This window comes from Dreissena polymorpha, chromosome 3 (assembly GCF_020536995.1).
Source record: "Dreissena polymorpha isolate Duluth1 chromosome 3, UMN_Dpol_1.0, whole genome shotgun sequence".
Taxonomy (NCBI): Eukaryota; Metazoa; Mollusca; class Bivalvia; order Myida; family Dreissenidae; genus Dreissena; species Dreissena polymorpha.
The window spans coordinates 1,378,814-1,401,007 of NC_068357.1; the positions used below are offsets into that span (position 1 = coordinate 1,378,814).

General features: G+C 35.2%; 1 protein-coding gene across 4 annotated transcripts in view; it reads left to right on the top strand.

Moving 5' to 3' along the window:
* LOC127872724 (uncharacterized) overlaps window positions 1-22,194 on the top strand; it is a 224,225-nt gene that overhangs the window by 160,479 nt on the left and 41,552 nt on the right. For all 4 annotated transcript variants that reach the window (XM_052416083.1, XM_052416081.1, XM_052416082.1 and 1 more), the window contains 12 exons: window positions 192-305; window positions 775-876; window positions 2,083-2,139; window positions 3,180-3,265; window positions 4,341-4,470; window positions 5,478-5,666; window positions 6,674-6,874; window positions 7,712-7,849; window positions 8,800-8,880; window positions 10,761-10,946; window positions 13,984-14,162; window positions 15,811-15,934. In XM_052416083.1, coding sequence (XP_052272043.1) covers window positions 192-305; window positions 775-876; window positions 2,083-2,139; window positions 3,180-3,265; window positions 4,341-4,470; window positions 5,478-5,666; window positions 6,674-6,874; window positions 7,712-7,849; window positions 8,800-8,880; window positions 10,761-10,946; window positions 13,984-14,162; window positions 15,811-15,934 — 1,587 coding nt within the window. The remainder of the gene's footprint in view (window positions 1-191; window positions 306-774; window positions 877-2,082; window positions 2,140-3,179; window positions 3,266-4,340; window positions 4,471-5,477; window positions 5,667-6,673; window positions 6,875-7,711; window positions 7,850-8,799; window positions 8,881-10,760; window positions 10,947-13,983; window positions 14,163-15,810; window positions 15,935-22,194) is intronic.

Below are 22,194 nucleotides of genomic sequence, written 5' to 3' on the forward strand. Positions count from 1 at the left end.
TGCAAGTCACAAGACTGAAAACAAAACACTGCAGCATATAATAGCAAAATCAACCTACACATACAACAATAATAGCCTGTTGTGAGTAGAATGAAACAAGTTCTTCAGTGCATGTCATAACTCTATAAAATGTAAATAAATCACTTCAGCATATCAGCTACACATACAATGTTGTTGTTTCTTTGTTTTAGATGATCCGTCAGCTTCATGGACAGTTACTCAAGGAAGAAACGCACGTAAAGGGAGTTGAACCACCGCAAGCACCTGAAACCCTCAAACAATCCATTTCCAAACTTCTTGCAAAGGTAATTAATTGTAAGCATGTTGCAGGCTTTGCAAAGCAATCTATTTCCAAACTTCATGCAAAGGTAAGAAACCATCAAACAATCCATTTCCAAATTTTGTGCTAATGTAGTTTACTGTGAAGCATCTCGCAGACTCTGCAAAACGATCCATTGCCAAACTTCTTACAAAGGTAATCAATTTTAATCACGCCACAGGCTCTGCAAAACCTTTCAGACAATCATGCTTATGTGACAAAATATCAAGCGTCTCAAATGTCAATGAGGTTTCAGACAAAGCCAATTAACAACTGGTAAGAGGTCAAGGAAAGAGTTCAAAAATACTAGACAATATGGCTGATAAAACATTTCAGTGAAATATTTTTCTGTTTTTTTATTGACCACGTATATGGTGTTTGTGCTCAAAATAAATTAATGACTACGATATCTTAGTCCAATTAAGAGTTATGTCTTTAAATTGTTTCTTATACAGATTGAAGAGCCAGAAACACCCGTTAAAAAGATGGCTAGCGACCCAGCAATGCTTCGGACCCAGATCAGAACCTATCAGGAAGCTATGGATGGCTTGAGAGAGGTAGGGCCGAGATCATATACATTTGCCATGTTTTCCAGGGTTTCAACGAAGATTTGGGAATTTAGAGCAGCGTCATAGTAGTGGTCCCAAGTCAATTTATTTATTATGGAGTGACCGATAACGATGAACATGTGGATGTAGCAAGATGAACATATAGCACTGGAAGTTTTTTTGTACGTAGCTTGCATGTAGAACTAGATAAGGACTGCATTTGGGGCAAATCGGCTACAGGTCGATGCCACTACACCTTCAAATACGACAACATGTGATTTATGGTTAATAACTCTAACTTTTATTGACCAATCTAGATGCAACGTTTGGTATCGAAAGCTTATACTGAGACCAATATTGACATTGTATTTGGAGACAGCACTGCTAACGTACTGTAACCTAACCCATTTAAGCCTTGTGGACTCTCCCATCCTCCTAAATTGGATCAATTTATTTCCAAAATTAGGGATGGCTAGTATATTTATTTATATATTTAGAATATTTCTTACGGAAATTCCTTTAAGTAAACAGCACAGAACCTGATGAGACGCCGCATCATGCGGCGTCTCATCTGGGTCTACGCTGTTTGCCACGGCCTTTTTTCTAGACACTAGGCGTAAATGGGTTAAGATAGAAAACTAGTTTCGTTAAAAACAAATAAGTTGGGGTGGAGGTATGGTGCTAAAAATCAGCTTAATTGTTGTTGTTACGACGATTTTAATTCGGATTGCATTTTGGCCTAGTTGGATCAATGTTAAGGCCGGTGTTAAGGTCACCGTTCCTTAGCTTGAGAAACGGATCATGTATTTTAGTCCGTATGGTTTATACAAAAGGCCTTGCTCAGAAAGGTAGAGCCACTTATACCATGTTAATTGTTTTCCAAATTGTTGAATGTTAATAATGTGTAAAGTGTTTTCGTACATAATTGTTCTGAGAAAACTGGGCATAATGCATGTGCGTAAAGTGTCGTCCCAGATTAGCCTGTGCAGTCAGCACAGGCTAATCACGGACAACACTTTCTGCCCTAACTTGATTTTTGGTAAGAAGGGACTACCTTGAAACTAAAAAATACCATAAAAGCGGAAAGTGTCGTCCCTGATTAGCCTGTGCGGACTGCACAGGCTAATCTGGGACGACACTTTACGCACATGCATTATGCCCAGTTTTCTCAGAGCGCTGCTCATATTTACATTATTGCTATTCTTTCTGTTTCAGGCGTTTTCCAACCTGGCTGAGGAGAAGGAGGAGTTGATGATGGAGTTAATTGAGAAGGTAATGACCATGGCATGTATGCGATCATCAAGCAGTATTGACAATATGACACCTTCTTTGATTACAGATCTGTGTCCTTTGTCAGAACTTTTAGTAACGTTGAAAATCTGGAATTTTATTATTGTTTAATTTGAGTTGCAATGCTATGAGCTTAAATTTGATTTACACTTATATGTATCATAAATATTGCTGGGCCAAGTGATAGGTTGAGCGCTCTAAAACCAGTTTAAACCCCAATTCTTTGCATTGATCGTTCCAAGGCGGTGACCCCAGCTTTATTCTTATGTGTTTATGTTGTTTTGTATTGTGCTGTTTTGTACTGTTTTTGCACTTGGTCACTTGCCTTAAATAAAGGACTAACTAAATGTATATAATGAGAATGCAAAACTGTTCTAGAAGCTGGAGTTTCACTTCTTAACATTAACTATTTGGCCTTTTTATTTTTTAAGATTTGCACATTCATGTTCATTTATTTACTTCTGTCATTACAACACAAATTAAGAGAAATTCATCATTGAAATAAGACATAACTTTAAAGTTTGGTTACTGTTAATAACTCTTTTTTTATATGTTTAAATGCAAAGTCAGTCACAGAAAACTGTTATTACTTGGACTAAGCGTTAACTTCAAAAAAATTGATAGAACTTCAATGATTTGTGATTTTTGGGATCCTGGTCTAGGCCAAACATGTATGATTGTAGCAAAATAAGGTCTACCCATTTATGCCTAGTGGACTCTCCCATCCTTCTAAATTGGATCAATTTATTTCCAAAATTAGGGATGTCTAGTATATTTATTTCTATATTTATAATATTTCTTACAAAAATTCCTTCAAGCAAACAGCGCAGACCCAGATGAGACGCCGCATCATGCGGCTTCTCATCAGGGTCTACTCTGTTTGCCAAGGCCTTTTTTTCTAGATGCTAGGCAAAAATGGGTTAATCAATATGTTCCTTAAAAAAAATAAAAGTTTTCAAAAGTTATTAGAAATTACACAGATATTCTCTGCGCTGATGTGCTGCATTTGATCTCATTAACAGAAAAACTACATCGAGAATATTGAGGCGGAAAACGACAAACTCGTGAAAAGCTTACACACTCTACGGAACGACCGACAAAGAGCCGCGTACGTCTTACAAGCCCATAAACCTTCAAAATCAACAAATATTTCGAACAATATTTTGAAAAAAAAGTTTACACATAAAAAAATTCAACGCCAGCTGTGGTCTGCTAATATACATTTAACAAGATACAAAATGATCATAATTGTGTTTTGCGGAACATTATATTAAACACATTCCATGTGCCAAGTTAATGTTCGTGTGTCGTATGAATAGATATCGTTGCGGGAAATTAAAATGGAATGGAGTGCTCCACACAAAAATAAAAACGAGCATTTTGTATCTTTTTAAATCTATGTTACCATAACACATCTTGCGTTGAAACGTTGGCATATGCTTTAAGGGACATTGATTTTTTTTGTTGACTTCATTTTTTCGAAATATTGTACCAACTATTCAAAGCTTTTAGTATTCATGTGACTTTTATAATTTATACCATTAAAATAAACCTTCGGAACAAATATTGCATATATACGTTCATTTTCAGAAATCAGAAGGAAACTGTTCATCCACTGAAACTTCTTAATCAGTTTCAACAGATAATGGCTAATTTATAAAATGATTTGACATAAATGATTGATTTAACACATACCGACCACGGTTGACAATTTACCAAATGTATTTAAATACTAGACTAATAACATTGATGTATTAAAAAACATGGCAGAACAGTTTCATCTCAAGGCTTTGAAAATTGCAAAATGGCGGCCATAGAAATTGAATGTTAAGGACGTGGGTAAAATTAATGCATCTCTGACAATGTTATAAATAATATAACAACAATTGTTAAACACTCAGTCAAACAAAACTCAATTGTAAATAAATATAGTTCTATGCCTAACAAAATACTAATATCAGTAGGGGTGCATTTTGTGGATATTGTACAGTACATAATTATATGATACACCTATTATCATCTTATTAAAAGAGGCAAGACTTCTCCAATTAAAAAAGATGTCTTGCTTGTTAGTTTGCTCATAAGTTGAAAACGGCTTCAAGATAGTTCAAATTGTTAAGTTATAAAAAAACTGGCTAACCATTTCAAAACGCGCATCGTTATGACTGTTTCTTCGATTTCAGTTCGAAGCCGCATGTGCAGTTTCCGAAAGCGACAACAGCTGCTGATATTTCGCTGGAGAGTCCTCATGAGGTCGATGAGGTTGGTCAAGAACAGGAAACGGGAAGTCCTGCAGTAGGAGATCTCAACCAGGTGCGTATATTGTGTCTCGCTTGTTTAACCCTTTTCCACTTAGATACGTATTTTGACTTGTAGTCCCTCAGAAAGTTCAAGTCAATTACAGACATTTCTTATGATATTTAAGTTTTTAAGGCTTCATCTCCAACCTGTTCATACTGATGAGCAGCAAACAGCATAAAAAACATGAACAGACTGCGAGTTGCCCATAGCCATTTTCACTTTGCTTCTGAGAAGGACAAGTTTAAGGCGTACAAATGAGCGTTGTTTGTTTCCACTCACCCTACCGACCTTTATTTTTTGGTGCCAACACTAAACCCTTTTTTTGTATGACAGGTTGAGGTTTCTATCATTTTTGCATAGTTCAGTAGATAATTATAAATTGTGCTGTCATTGTGCTATGTTTCATCGTACTCAATTGAGTTAATTTTAAATTAAATCAAATTAACTCATGATAAAGCATGCAAAGGATATTTGTAGGATTAGAGCATGTTATTATTTAGTTTAACACACCTTAATACCCTTTTTGGCGATGTTAGTAGAAACACATAAATTATTTTAAGTTCTTATGGCCATCTGTCCATCCATCTATAGGTTATTAGTTTTAGAATCCCGAACATTTATGACGATGTGTAACGGTTATTATGCTGTTTTTGACACAGACATAAATTGGTTACTACGTTATTTTGACATCCTGGACATTGGTACCTACGTTCTGTTGTCACATTGGACAATCATTCAAACGTTCTATTACCACCAACATAAAAACACATATTAATTATGAAGATAAAATACACATAATATTGAACTACACCAATATTTGCAACACATGGTGAAGTTATAAAGAAGTGATGTCAACTTAAAGTCTATAAATTGTTGGGCCATTAGATACACGAATCCTGTCATGCAGCTTTCATTTTATAGTGGACAAAACCCCATTATTTGAGTTTTGTTATATAAAGGAATTTAATAACACATGTTTACATTTAATTGGAGACCATACCAGTTTCTATATTCCATAGGAGATGATAGCTGCTTTAGAAAAGGAGGTACAGAAATGGAAGAGCAGATGTGAGAACCTGAAGCGTACGCTGGCCGAAACAGAGATGAAACTAAGCGAAGCGTTCCGAGAGATTTCAGATCTTCGCATGATGGACCATGATGCGCATCCCATGCTGGCTCATGCGCCAAAAGTGGACCAGAACATCGAGGTAATGAACTCTAATTTGACTGAATTTCGGGCGAAAATTCCCAATACCCGGCGATCTGTAGTGTATATTCTACCCTTTTTCACGTATAATTTCCCCACTGTTGCTTAATATCAAATAATTGCATTCTATATTCCCCTGTTTTAGACAAAGCTTCCTCTCCTTTTCTCTATTTTAGATTAAAAAACTATCCATATTGTTCACTATTTCAGATCATGAACTTTACAAACATATCACTCTTTTTCTTATCTTTCAGAAATAAAGAAATAATTTTCTCCTTTTTCCATATATATAAAGATAACAACCTTTGATACTTTATTTCAGAAAAAAAATACCCTCTTTACTCATTTCAAACATAACAATTGATACCATCTTTGTTTCTGTTTCACATGATATTTCATGTTCCTGTATTTCTGATTTTAAAAATATCCCACTATTTTCCCCTATTTTATATATAGAGTCTTATATATAGAGTCCCCTTTGAATCTCTATTTAAGAAAAAAATGCATCTCCTTTTTTCTACTTCAAATAAACATTACTCTCATTTTAAATGCCTATTTGAATTTTTTTTATTCATAATCAAATCCTGTAAAAACTGAGCTATGACTAATGCTTTTTAAAGGGATCTTTTCACGCTTTGGTAAATTGACAAAATTGAAAAAAGTTGTTTCAGATTCGCAAATTTTCGTTTGAGTTATGATATTTTGTGAAACTATGAAGATTGCTTATATAAGGTATAAAATACTTCATGTATATGTACTTGGCGGAATAGCTCAGTAGGCTAAAGCGTTTTTACTTCAGGACTCCAGGGGTCACTGGTTCGAAACCTGGTCCGGGCAATATTCTTTTCCTTTTTTTAATTTTATTCTTGATTTTTTACTGGAGCTTTTACGATCCAATGTTTACATTTATCGATATAAAGCATTTAATGAATAAGTTAAAAAATGCCAAAATCTGTGAAAAGGCCCCTTTAATGTCTACAGTTCTTAAATTTATAACAATACTTGCAGAAGGCAAGACCTCCAGGTACAGTTCCAGTTTCTGACGTCAAATCAACAAAACCAGCTAAGCCAGTTAAGACGGAGACCAGTGAAAAGCAACCCCAAGCCCAACAAGCACTCCAGGAGACTATTGAACCCAAAGAATCACCAAATCAAAAGACAAGCGTGAAACCTAAGCCCAAGCAAGTGAAGGCAAGATACTTAGAACAGGTTTGTTTAATTTTAGGTTACTCCTTTAAAAATACCACGCTTAAACAATGCCTCTTTCTCGCTTAGAAGCAACGTGAAAATGAAACAGCATCAAACCAGAACAGCCTGGGAGTAATTTTATACTGTTTTGCTTATCATCATTATCTTAGGGTTTGAGATGAAGCCTTTTAAACTTGAATCTATTTAGGAAGGCTTTTACATGTACTTTCTAAGGACCTTCAAACATGTCAAAATGCATGCCGACTTTTGTATTCAGCAGCCGCCCACACTAACCATTACTGGGGCATCTGACAGTTTTAATGAGATTATCTTATGTTTGTTGCTAATAAAGATCGCAGTGGTGAAGTGGATGTAGTGTCCACCTAGCATAAGGGAGGTCACCAGTTGGAGCCCCAATATGGGAGAGTTCTTCAGATTTTCCCCATAAACACCAAGTACTGGTTCAATCCCAGGAATTTGACTCAAGAGTGTTTCAAATAGACCTTAGGCTTTCTATGCAACAATACAATAAAAAATGAGCTACAATAAATAGGTTTAAAATAAAGGTGCAAAAATTGCTTGTGTTTACATGTGTTTCACATGAACTTTTCACCCATAAGAAGCCAAGTGAAAATGGCTTTTGCAACCAGCATAAACTCAGAACAGCCTGTCAGTAACTTGCAGTCTGTTCAGGTTTGATGCTGTTTGCTGCTCATCAGTATCTAAGGCTTGGAAATGAAACCTTTAAAACTTAAATCTAGTTAGAAGGGTCTTTAATTTAGGTTTCTAAGGGACTACAAACACATCAAAACACTGATCTAAGTTGTGACGGGTTAAACTTCTGTGGTTTGTATTCAGAAGCCGCCCACAGAGAAGCTGCCCCCAATCCAGGCGCCTCAGGAGGAGAGCCAACTGGAGGAGGCAGTGAGGAATGAGCTGAGCAGCAAGCAATCACGTGAACTCAAGCTGTTCCAGGCAGGGGACATGCAGGGCAAGGTGAGTACCAGGGCCCAGAGTTTAGTTTAATCCATTTATGCCTAGCGTCTAGAAAAAAAGGCCTTGGCAAACAGCATGGACCCAGATGCGACACCGCATAATGCGACGTCACATCAGGGTCTGCGCTGTTTGCTTAAAGGAATTTCTGTGAGAAATATTCTAAAATTAAAAATATATATACCGGACATCCCTAATTTGAAAATGAATTGATCCAATTTAGAAGGATGGCAGAGTCCGCTGGGCATAAATGGGTTAAACCTATTTTTTTATTATTGAAACACTCTTGAGCCTGTTTACTGGATAGAACAAATATTGGTGTCGTTTGCGTAATCTAAAGAAGGCTCGGGTAATGGGGATCAAATCCATGACCTCTGGACACCATATCCGACAACACAGAGATAAGTGGCCGGGCCTGTATGCAGAGAGATTCTTAGGGAAATTTTGTGTTGTTCTTATAGGACATCTAATTGATGCTCCACAATCAGGGAAGATAAATGCAAAAAACATACTGACTTGTAGCCTCTAGTCTAGTATAAAAAAGTGCCAAGGGGTGTTGCAGTTTTCCATATGTGAGAGGGAAAGCGATTTTTCCTATACAGCACTGACGTTGTTTCTGAGAAAAACGACTGAGTTGTTACTACTGTTTTGCGTACTTTGTCAACTAAGGTTTAAGCCATTTACAATACTTTTTTTAAAATTAAATACTATATATCTTTAGTTAAACCATGTGTGCAGAGTACCTGCTAAGTACCCTTAAGTTCTTAGGGATGTCAGGACAGCGCCTGGTATATAAAATGTTTCAAACAATGTCTTTTCATCATAACACACATGCTCTTGAAGATCTAAATGCCCAGTGTGATGATTGGATTATTTTGTCGATAAATTTATATTTCATTGGCATACATATTTTTTTGGCAGCATCTAATCTCTTCTGTTTTCTCCCCCATCAGCTGAACACGCTTATTATGGAGATAATGGAGTTCATAACCGAGGTGGGCCGACAACTGCAGGGTGACAGGGGTGATGAAGAGGTAGGACATGTTCTGATCCTCAGAAAACTGATCTTAATGCACGTTCATAAAGTGTCGTCTTGGATTTTAGCCTGTGCCATCTGAACGGGCTAATCTAGTATGGCACTTTCCGCTTTGTTTTATTTTTCGTTCAAAGGAAAAATGTTCCTCGAAAAAAAAACAGTTTGTGCGGAAAGTGCTTCCCTGATTAGCCTTTACGGACAGCACAGGCTCATCTGGGATGACACTTTACACACATGCATAAAGCCCTGTTTTGTAAGAGCAGGGCTCTTTTTTTACCCTAGGACCCATCTGCCAATTCTTACACTGCAATCACACTTTAATAGTATATGTAAACAACCAAACTTCCAGAAACAAAAAATATTTGGTTAAATAATAACACTTTGGTAATAATACCCATGAAACAAATATTCTAGGGACATTCAATTTTGTTATTTCTCGTTTTGATCCATGCAAGAATTAAACACAGACATATTAAAAAAATATCCTACGCAAAAAGCTACCCATTGTTTTGCCAAAATAGAAATCAATGAATTTAAGTGTCTTTTTTTTTTTAAACCTCCAAATTTCATGCATACATTTATAAATGATTTGACAATCATTATGGATAGAAATAAGCGGAAGCACATTAGTGAATGGTCTCTAAAACTTTTGGTGGACCCGTAGATTTTCTGAGAAAGCTTTTATGTACCTTGAACATGAATAAATTGAAGGAACAGGGGTAGGCAGCCATAGCCAAACTTTTGTTTCTATCCGTGATTAATTAAATAGTTTATGTACACAAGTTGGTAGCTTGAGTTTATTCGCGACTTAAATGTGTTAATAAATTATGTTTTTACTAAGCAAACACTACAAAATGTATTCTATTAGAATATTCCTATTTCAATAAGTCAATTAAGAATTAAATTGATGAACTGTTAATACTATAGTGGAAAATAATGTATAAACGGTATTTAATATTATAAAAACATTTGGACACAAAAATAAAGAAGACTAAAAAAAAGTTAACAATTTTTTATTTTGCAAATATTTAATTGAAATAAAATTGTTAAAAATACAGCTATACACAGCATACATGGAAATTAATACAGTGCATTTACAAATAAACTGACTTGATTTTGCTGTTACAGGAAACAAACTCCGAGGAAATTAAATTACATGTATTTCAAGTGTTTCATACAGGGCATGGATCTGGTTTTAAAAACTTAGTGCTGTAATGTATAAACAGGGCATGAAAGTTCCATCTATCATCCATTTGTCTTTTTGTGATTCGTATGTAGTATGTGGAAGTAGGGTTTGTTAAATAAACAATGCATTTCACTGTGTTTTGTGTAAATTATTAAATTTGATTCAATTACATAGTGTGTAATTTTAAATAAAAAGGTTACAATTTGGTGTACCTTTACTTATTATTTTTCTATATATGATTAAATATGTTGGAAAAAAAAGTACTTTGTTTAGTGCCAAAGGACAACCAGCCCAGAAATTCAGCCCTTAATACGAGTTTAGTCTAAACAAGGTTATATATATAGCACTCATACCACAGAAGTGACATGTTTTGTAGCCCCACTGTATACATTTGTGTCTTGTTCTGAGATAACTGGGCTTAATTTATGTGCGTAAAGTGTTGTCCCAGATTAGCCTGTGCACTCCACACAGGCTTATCAGGGACGACACTTTCCACTTTAATGGTATTTTTAGTTTCAAGGAAGTCCCTCCTGACTGAAAAGTAAGTTGAGGCGGAAAGTGTCATCCCTGATTAGCCTGTGCGGACTGCACAGGCAAATCTGGGACGACACTTTATGGACATGCATTATGACCAGCTTTTTCAAAACAAGACACATTAGAATGTTCATGCCATGACAAATTTTGCCTTTAAGGGAAACAAAATTCAGGCAATGAAAGCGTTCACATTCGAGCAGCAGCAAAAGAAGCTTAAGGAGACAAAGGATGCCAAAGAAGAGGAATGGAGGCACAAGAAGAGTCAAGTGTTCTTTTGTGGGCAGACAGCAGTTTCCAAACTGAGAGAGGCATTCGAAACATTGTACAGCTCCCTAAATCTTCACGTACGCCTTACTCTTCTGAGAGAGATTTATTTTATAAATTATTATGATTAACCCATTTATGCCTAGTGGACTCTCCCATCCTTCTAAATTGGATCATTTTTATCCAAAATTAGGGATGTCTTGTATATTTATTTCTATATTTAGAATATTTAGTACAGAAATTCATTTAAGCAAACAGCGCAGACCCTGATGAGACGCCGCATCATGCAGCGTCTCATCTGGGTATACGCTGTTTGCCAAGGCCTTTTTTCTAGACGCTAGGTATTGATTGGTAAACCCTTTACCAATTACATATGTATTTTTACATGTTTGTAGTCCCTTAGAAAGTTAAATAAAATAAAAAAAAGTCTTAGAATCAATAAAATTACCTCATAGTTTGCATATATATATATACAGGCTCAAAATGGTGCTTATGTCATTAAAGCGGGACAGCTTAATTTTGTCAAATATTTATGAATTTATATAAAATATGTAAAAAAACTTTATATTATACATATATTTTAATATAAATTAAAATAAAAGTTAAGAAGATCATGTGTCGAAAACTGCGACATTAGCCAGATATTGAATTCTGAAATCGAAAATGTCTGTACAGTTGAATTCCCCAGAATGTATTTCATGCACAATGTGAATCTATATTTATTTGTACTTAACATTTTAATTTCCTGCAACAATATCTATTCATACGACACATGAACGCTAACTCTGATCCTAATAAAATGACTAATGCTTTGGTTATTGTAAAAAATATCTTTGTCACAATGATGGCTCGGGCGCTAATTTGTCTTTGCTGCATTTAATGAAATTTGTCTTCAATGTATCATTTTTCTTGCCTATTTTGTGTTATTGTAACATATTTTTTATCAATATATTACACTATAACACATATAAAAATCGTGCAGTCCCGCTTTAACATATTGTCTTTAACAAATATATATTCAATTAACCCATTTATGCCTAACGTCTAAAAAAGACCTTGGCAAACAGCGCTGTTTGCTTAAAGGAATTTCTGTAAGAAATATTCTAAATATAGAAATAAATATACTTACATCCCTAATTTTGGAAATAAATTGATCTAATTTAGAAGGATGGAAGAGTCCACTAGGCATAAATGGGTTAATGGTGCTAACTGCCACTCTACATACCTGACTTCGTCTGACTGAGTCGATTTAATGAATTAACGCTTTAAGAATATTTGTTATTTTTAGACAAAAGTCAAAGAATTGGTAAGTGAACACTAGCCCTGAGAGAGTAGTTTGAAATGATGACCATTTCCCTTTGTCATTAGATATGACTAGCTCTTCTTATCGAGATTTATTTAAGTGTGATTTAACCCTTTGCATGCTGGGAAATTTGTTTTCTGCTAAAATGTTGTCTGCTGAATTTTTAAAATTAGCATTTTCTTCGATTTTTTTCCAAAGAATACTATCAGAATAGCAAACAGTTTGGATCCTGATGAGACGCCATGTTCTGTGGCGTCTCATCTGGATCCAAACTGTTTGCAAAGGCCTTCAAAATTCGGTTCCAGCACTGAAAGGGTTAACATTGTTTATTAGTCAGTTTACAATGATTAAGGGTCTAATGAAAAGTAAATGAAACCTAAGGGTATTAGCAGAATGTTCATGAATTGTTAATGGGTAAGTAATCAATAATAATATTCAAATAAATTTGATTCTACATTGCACGTGTAAAATCTGTGTGCCTACCTCAAAGGTAAGGGTCACAATTACAAAGTTCATGGCCAAAAAGCAGCTTTTCCAGGATGTCACATTGTCATTAACATGTATCATGTAATTTTAACCCATTTATGCCTAGCATCTAGAAAAAAGGCCTTGGCAAACAGCGCAGACCCAGATGAGACGCCGCATGATGCGGTCAGGGCCCTTGCTACACTTTGGGGGATTGGGGCCGGGGTCCTTAGAGGGGGGAATTTTGCGTCCTTTTGGGCAAAAAAGGGAATTTTAGAAGATCTTTTCACCAACCATTTAACACCTAAAATTGCTATATTTATGCCCCCCTTCGAAGAAGAGGGGGTATATTGTTTTGCTCATGTCTGTCGGTCAGTCCGTCGGTCGGTCCGTCTATCCGTCCACCAGACTGTTTCCGGATGATAACTCAAGAACGCTTAGGATCATGAAACTCCATAGGTACATTGATCATGACTGTCAGATGACCCCTATTGATTTTCAGGACACTAGGTCAAAGATGAAGGTCACAGTGACTCAAAATAGTAAAATGGTCTCAGGATGATAAATCAAGAATGCTTACGCCTAGGATCATGAAACTTCATAGGTACATTGATCATGACTGGCAGATGACCCCTATTGATTTTCAGTTTACAAGGTCAAAGGTCAAGGTCACAGTGACTTGAAACAGTTAAATGGTTTCCTGATGATAACTCAAGAATAATTAGGCCTAGAATCATGAAACTTCATAGGTACATGCAGATGACCACTATTGATTTTCAGGTCACTAGGTCAAATGTCAAGGATTACAAAAATCCTTAAATCCATAAATCAATCAAAACATAAAATCTATAATGATTTGTCATAATTTTAAATTTCATAAGGTTGCCATTGGTCAGTGGAAATAGTGTCCCCCTTAAGAGACCACGTGAGCCTTGTTCTGAGAAAACTGGACTTAATGCATGTGCATAAAGTGTCATCCCATATTAGCCTGTGCAGTCCGCACAGACTAATCAGGGACAACTCTTTCCGCCTAAACTTGATTTTCGGTAAGGAGGGACTTCCTTGAAACTAAAAATACCATAAAAGCGGAAAATGTCGTCCCTGATTAGCCTGTGCGGATTGCACAGGCTTATCTGGGATGACACTTGATGCACATGCATTAAGCCCAGTTTTCTCAGAACAAGGCTCATGTGATCACAGGTTCAATGCCCAATTGCGGGATGGTTCTTTAGATCTCTCAAAATACATCAATTACTTGTTCTACTTAAGAATCTGACTCGAGTGCATTTCAATACTTGGCAATGCAAGTAAGCGAAAATAAAAAGTTTTAACTTAATGTAATGTTTCAGCATGACGAGTATGAAGCGATCTATCGCTCATTCAAGATCACCCAGCAGCGCAATCTTCTACGCAAGGAGATTCTCATGGGGCGGATACCAGTCAATGCCCTGCGCGAGTTTGACCGCGCGCAGAAGAAGAAAATTTATGAATCCTACGGACCGGATAGCTTAATGGCAGCTTATTTCAAGTGAGTTTAAACTTGCAGTCTTTATAATGACTGTTTTAATCTGTTAGTCACAATAATTGTAAATCTACAATCTTTGTGAAAATGTTTGTACTTAGCAATGAAAAATTAAGTCACACTTTGTTAATCATTAAAACTGGCAAATGTCGTTACCAGTATTCTGGTTTGCAAACATGTGGCTAGATATTTAAAAAATTTCCCATCTATCATGGACACCATAGTATTTCAGTGGTTTTGTCTCATAATACAAGACATATGGCATTTACGAATAGGTTTTCATTCCGTGGATCTTATTTATTGGGACACCAAAGTTTCCTGTATTTATAATTATTCTGATTTATTTGACATTTGCACTTTATTTTTGAAATCATAATATTTGTTGTATCTTTACATAAAACTACATCAAACATATTGAAATTGGTATATTAGAATGGTATCTCATAATTTTCGTACGTACATTTACTTTTGGGAATATTTGTGTGTTTCAAAATTTGTGAACAGAAAAGAAACTAGAAATATCTTTAAAAAAGATAAACGGCGTTGATAGTTTAATGAATGAGATCAATGATTACGAGTGTCTTTTTCTGTGCAGTTCTAAGCTGCATCACACGCAGTACGGGATGTTAGGCGGAGTTTTCGCGGCTTATTTTACATTATTACATATTGCTGGTCATAAACCTTAAGATACAAAACAGAAAACCAAAAGAAGAATGGAAGTTAAATTAAAACATATGAGTCAACCGGCCACACGAGAAGTATCCGTATTTATAGGCGCGTTATTCGAACAAACCTGTTTTAGTGGTTTGTCGGACATTGCTATTTGATTCGATTATTAACTGTATCGAGAATCATCGCGCTCATGCTTAAAACAATAGTCAATATGGTGGAATAATTATTGTTAAATTAATCTAAAATAATATTTATCATTGTATTGTTGAAAACACATTAATAATCTATTATTGACATATCTTAATTATATTGCTGAATATCTTCATTTAACATATTTCTATTCTAAAGAAAATTCCAGGTCACCTAGTTCACGGATAGAGTCTTTATTATATAATGATTATTTTACTGGCTGCGAACTCCAGTGATGAACTGTATATAAACTCTGACTTTCACACACTGGCCGCGAATTGACCCGAAACCTCGCGGGTTGAAATGCAATGCATTAAAGTGAGGCCTCGCTTCCACTGCTCTTTATACTTTTACATGTTAACATGTTGACATGAATATGGAAGTAAGTACTAAATATGAGAACATAGCCTTTAGTATAAACGCTTTTGCGCTTGTAATTCTCTGAAAATAAAAGCTGCATGCACAAACTGTATTTATGTCGAGAATTGATTGTAAAACTGTTCTATCTATTGAGCCTTTTCATTAGAGATAAAATTGTTTCATGCAGTATCACAGTTTTACAAAGACGCGGATATGTTTCCAATGTTTTGGTGTTATACTCAAATCAGCCAATTTAATAAATGAAGTGTATTCATTCGTACCTAGCTGCGGGAAATTTTATTTGAATATTATTGGACACTTACAAAGGTCAGGTCAGGTGAAAAGCTGGCTTAATACAGCACGCCGAAAAAGACCCAAAAGCCCAAACAGAGTTATTATGGTATGCATAATCAAGACATTTTGGTGTTTTCAGTATCAGCTATGGCACCGAAATCAAAGACACTTTTGCTGGAAACAGACAGATGATACCGAGCGGTGAAGTGAGACGGAAAGGCTCGAACCATGCGGAACATTCGGGTAGCGCTTCAGATGAGGAGGTATGTTGCAGGAGTTCGCCTCGGTTTCTTTTTGTACAATGTTTGCTTGTTGCAGGTTAACCTCTGTGTTTTAATCTGTGATTTTAGATTAAATTATTAAGATGGTTGCTAGAGTGTATAACACAATTCTAACATGTTTGATTTCGTTTCAGTGTTCTTAGATGGTTTATTGAATGCAATACATTTTTCTAAGGTGTCTGTTTTATTGAATTATACTGTTCATAAATCATTGTTTGGTTGCATTGCATTATTCTCAGATGTTTTTTGAATGCATTACATGGTTCTGAGATGGTTGAATGCTTGAATTACATTATGCTGATATAGTCATATGATTGCATAACATTTTAATGAAATGGTTGTTTGATTGCATTTCATTGTTCCAAAATGGTTGTATGCAAAGATTACATCGTTCTGAGATGGTTGTATGACTGCATTTCTATGTTCTAAGACTGTTGTATGATTAATCATTCCATTACATTTTTCTAAGAGGGTTGTAAAACATTGTTCTGAGATGGTTGTATGATTGCATTGCATTGTTCTCAGACAGTTGCATGCTTTCTTGAAATTGTTCTAATATGACTTTAGGCTTGCATTGTATTGTTCCAAGATGGTTGTTTGCCTGCATCACATTGTTCTGAGATTGTTGTATGAATGCATTACATTGTTCAGAGATAAATTGCCTGCATTACATTGTTCTGAGATGGTTGTTTGCCTGCATTACATTGTTCTGAGATGGTTGTTTGCCTGCATTACATTGTTCCGAGATTGTTGTTGACTTGCACTACATTGTTCTGAGATTGTTGTATGAATGCATTACATTGTTATGAGATGGTTGCATGAATGTGTTACATTGTTCAGAGATAAATTGCCTGCATTACATTGTTGTGAGATGGTTGTTTGCCTGCATTACATTGTTCTGAGATTGTTGTATGAATGCATTACATTGTTATGAGATGGTTGCATGAATGCATTACATTGTTCAGAGATAAATTGCCTAAATTACATTGTTCCAAGATGGTTGTTTGCCTGCATCACATTGTTCTGAGATTGTTGTATGAATGCATGGCATTGTTCAGAGATAAATTGCCTGCATTACATTGTTCTGAGATGCTTGCATGAATGCATTACATTGTTCAGAGATAAATTGCCTGCATTACATTGTTCTGAGATGGTTGTTTGCCTGCATCACATTGTTCTGAGATTGTTGCCGACTTGCACTACATTGTTCTGAGATTGTTGTATGAATGCATAACATTGTTCTGAGATGCTTGCATGAATGCATTACATTGTTCAGAGATAAATTGCCTGCATTACATTGTTCTGAGATTGTTGTATGAATGCATCACATTGTTCTGAGATGCTTGCATGAATGCATCACATTGTTCAGAGATAAATCGCCTGCATTACAATGTTGTGAGATGGTTGTTTGCCTGGCATCACATTGTTCTGAGATGCTTGCATGAATGCATTACATTGTTCAGATATAAATTGCCTGCATTACATTGTTGTGAGATGGTTGTTTGCCTAGCATCACATTGTTCTGAGATGCTTGCATGAATGCATTACATTGTTCAGAGATAAATCGCCTGCATTACATTGTTGTGAGATGGTTGTTTGCCTGGCATCACATTGTTCTGAGATGCTTGCATGAATGCATTACATTGTTCAGAGATAAATCGCCTGCATCACATTGTTCTGAGATGGTTGTTTGCCTGCATTACATTGTTCTGAGATGGTTGCATGAATACATTAGAATGTTCTGACTTTATTGAATAATTGCATTACATAGTTCTAAGATGGTCATATGCTTGCATTACATAGTTTAAAGATGGTTGTATGCTTGCATTACATTGTTCTAAGATGGTTGTATGCTTGCATTTCATTGTTCTAAGATGGTTGTTTGATTGCATTAAATTATTCTCAGAAGTTGTACGCTTGCATTGCACTGTTCTACAATGATGGTTGTATGATTGCATTACATTGTTCTAAGAAGGTTGTATGCTTGCATTTCATTGTTCTAAGATGGTTGTTGGCTTGCATTACATTGCTCTAAAATGGTTGTATGCTTGCATTACATTTTCTAAGATTTTTGCATGCTTGCATTACATTGTTGTACGATGCTTGCATGACTGCATTGTTTACACAACTTGCCCCATGCTTGCTCAGTTGGTAAAGTGCTTGGTCGTCAATGTGTCTTTCCTCGAATCCAAGCCCAGATACATATGTTGTCTGATGATAATTTTTTTTTACTGCCCTTTTTTGAATGGAAATAATTTTAATTCTACATTGATTGTAGGATTGCCTTTACAATTAAAAATGACTTCCATTTCCAGCATGATGTTATTTTGAAGAAATTATTTTAAATGCAGTTTTTGATGAGTTCAAACATAAACGTGTTGAGTTTTTTTTTTCCTTTTGAAAACTATTTGAAAGATTTTTGTGTTAATAAATATAAGGTACTGATTACTTAGGGGTCAGAAAATGTGTTGTAAGAAAGTTGCTTTAAAAGGAAACAGGAGTGCATCACATGAGAACAATTGTGAAAGTACACTGGGTATTGAGTAAATTGTAAAACTCTGACAATGTTTGTATTTGTACCATGTTGCATTGCAGCCCTTAAAAGTATCTGATTGGTTGGTAATTTATTGACAGCTATCTTGCTATTTCATTGAATCCCCAGTATTTTAAAGAATTCACAACTTAATTCTTACTGCCGGCGCTGTGTTCACAAAACAGTTTTTACAATGGATTTTGCTTGTCATTGAAAATGGATTTCCTTTGAAGTTGATAAACAAAAATGGAAATCGATGTCAGTTAAAATCGATTTTTGATTGCAAAATCGTTTTGTGAACACGGAGCCTAGTTTGCCTATTGCAAGCACCGCAACTGTCCAAGAAAAAGAACTTAACTGTCACAAGTGTTTTAAATTATCAACAGACCTATTTTAAATAATAAAAATTAGTGGATGGGTAAAAGCATAATGCTATTGATCGATTTAATGACAAAACTTGGATGTGTTTTCTGAATAAAAACTTGACGTGACTATGTTAAAATCTTTTTAAAACAGTGTTGTACTGTAAATATGTCATAAAAATTTAGAGCAGTTTCATGACTGTTTTTAATCAGCTTTTATTATCATTTGTTGATTGTTGATAATACTTTTATTTGATCACTGAATGTCTATTTTGCTGAACTGAATACAAAACACACCCACACAATTAAATCATTTATGCCTAGCGTCTAGAAACAAGGCCTTGGTGCGGCGTCTCATCTGGGTCTGCGCTGTTTGCTTAAATGAATTTCTGTAAGAAATATTCTAAATATAGAAATAAATATACTAGACACCCCTAATTTTGGAAATAACTTGATCCAATTTAGAAGGATGGGAGAGTCCACTAGGCATAAATGGGTTAAATCATGTTTGTAACTAATTTTACGCTTCGGACCATGATAACCAACAGCCATTACTGGTTTAATATTTGGAAATAATTATAAGTAAATTGCAATAATTATTTTATGATACCTATTTTGATATAAGCATTTTGCCAGATATTCAATTAATTAGTTTGAATGGAATTTTAAAATGTAATACCACTACTATACTGTATAATTAAATGGGCATATTTAAGTGCTGTTTTATGCATGTCACTGTAAATGCTAATTGTTTGAAATTGAATACTGAATTCCAAAAGCTATTGACAGACAAATTCAGCTGATTCCATTGGTGATAATGATACTGATCAATTTGTTAATATGCATTTTAATACCTCACCTTATCTAAACAAATAATCCTTGCTCTGTGAAAAGGGGGTTTAATGCATGTGCATAAAGTGTTGTCCCAGGTAAGCATGTACAGTCCACACAGGCTAAATTTCAGTAATCAGGGACGACATTTTCCACCTTTATGACATTTTTCGTTACAAGAAATTCTCTTCGTTGCGAAAATCCTGTTAAGGCGCAAAGTGTCATCCCTTATGGGCCTGTGCCTATTACACAGGCTAATCTGGGACAACACTTTACGCACATGCATTAAACCCCCTGTTCACAGAGCATGCCCTAAATATCTTTGATCCACACTGCTAAATATTAACCACAGAGATTTTTATGTCCCCCACTATAGTAGTGGGGGACATATTGTTTTTGCCCTGTCTGTTGGTCTGTTGGTTGGTTTGCGCCAACTTTAACATTTTGCAATAACTTTTGCTATATTGAATATAGCAACTTGATATTTGGCATGCATGTGTATCTCATGGAGCTGCACATTTTGAGTGGTGAAAGGTCAAGGTCATCCTTCAAGGTCAGAGGTCAAATATATGTGGCCCAAATCGCTTATTTTATTAATACTTTTGCAATATTGAAGATAGCAACTTGATATTTGGCATGCATGTGTATCTCATGGAGCTGCACATTTTGAGTGGTGAAAAGTCAAAGGTCAAGGTCATCCTTCTTGGTCAAATATATGGGTCAAAATTGCTCATGTAATGTAACTTCTGCAATATTGAAGCTAGCAATTTTATATTTGACATGCATGTGTATCTCATGGAGCTGCACATTTTGAGTGGTGAAGGGTAAAGGTCATCCTTCAAGGTCAAACGTCATATAGGGGGACATTGTGTTTCACAAACACATCTTGTTACTTCTCAGTTTCTCTTTTTGGGAAAAATTGTGACATTTTAATTTTGTTGTGCAATACAGTTTACTGCAATGTTAATATCGGTTTTTGTTCTAATTTTTTAATTTAAGCATTAAAATTTCATATACTTGCTTTGACCAGGTTTAATATTAGATTGGGATTCAGAGGAAGGTCGTTAAGCCAATGAAAGCTTCAAATATGGGAATATGGGGTAATTGCGTAAAGGGCATTAACTCCAGTCTGCATTGAAAAACATTTATAAAAATTTGAAAATTAAAATCATTCGTGAATACCTCTATCTTGGGATTGCATATTGGGCCAGTGAGATTCTTCTTAAAACAAAACAATCGAAAATACCTTTTTTAGAGTTTAATTTTACTACTTATAATGACGTTCACAAGTTTTACAATTCTAAATACAATGAAAAAACAACTAAATTTAAACCCATTCTTTGAAATCATATAGTAAAACTTTCATTTAAAATGAAAATATCTCTTTGACCAATACAAACCAGGTGCAATATTTGACTGGTTATAAGAATAGTACTTGGAGTTGTTACGTCACCAGCAAAAATAGCAAGTTTGATAAAATCTGTTTTATTTTGAAGTTCAATAATCATTCAAAGTATACAAAAGATAAACCAGTCTGTAGTTTTTAAAAAAATACCTAGTTTCTTTTTATGTTGAACTAAAACACTTTTTTACATATTGTTTTTTTGTCAGTCTTACAGTCTTACAGTCCGACAGTTTCAAGATTAATATCTGTCCTCAGCAAATTTTACCAGAAATGTCTGAGATCTGACGTCTTTCGCACGGGTTATCATTTGAGTTCATCCATTAATGCCTCTTGGACTCTCCCATCCTTCTAAATTGGATCAATTTATTTCCAAAATTAGGGATGTCTAGTATGTTTATTTCTATATTTAGAATATTTCTTACAAAAATTCCTTTAAGCAAACAGCGCAGACCCTGATGAGACGCCGCATCATGCAGCGTCTCATCTGGGTCTACGCTGTTTGCCAAGGCCTTTTTTCTAGATGCTAGGCATAAATGGGTTAACCGTCATGTCAGCCACCATATTCACTACAATGTTGTTGACTTTGTATTAAATAACAATCTTCAAGATTTAAGGCAACATATTCTACTGTCTCAATAAATCAGTAGACAAATATCAATTGCTCTGTTTTTCAGTTTGTACAAGATTGCTTGTCTGATAATTTTAATGAAATGTTTTGGATTATCAAACCATTTGCCTATATAATCAACTTACCATTATAACCGCATAAGTGTTCACACTCATTCTTTGACAGTCAAATAACTGAAGTAAGGCCAAGATTAAAAAATGGTTTGCAATCCCCTACCCAGGGTTGCTGATAATGGGTTGGAATGAAGGCATATTATGTTGTTATGGCAAACCAAATGGCATTTTCAGGTTTTCCCATTTTCTAAGGTATGTCTTTGATATACACATGACAATATATTTCTATATGGCAGTTTTGTAAGGGATTTCTTAGCCAGTACAGTTAAAGGGGCCTTTTCACAGATTTTGGCATGTTTTGAAGTTTGTCATTAAATGCTTTATATTGATAAATGTAAACATTGGATCTAAAAAGCTCCAGATAAACATC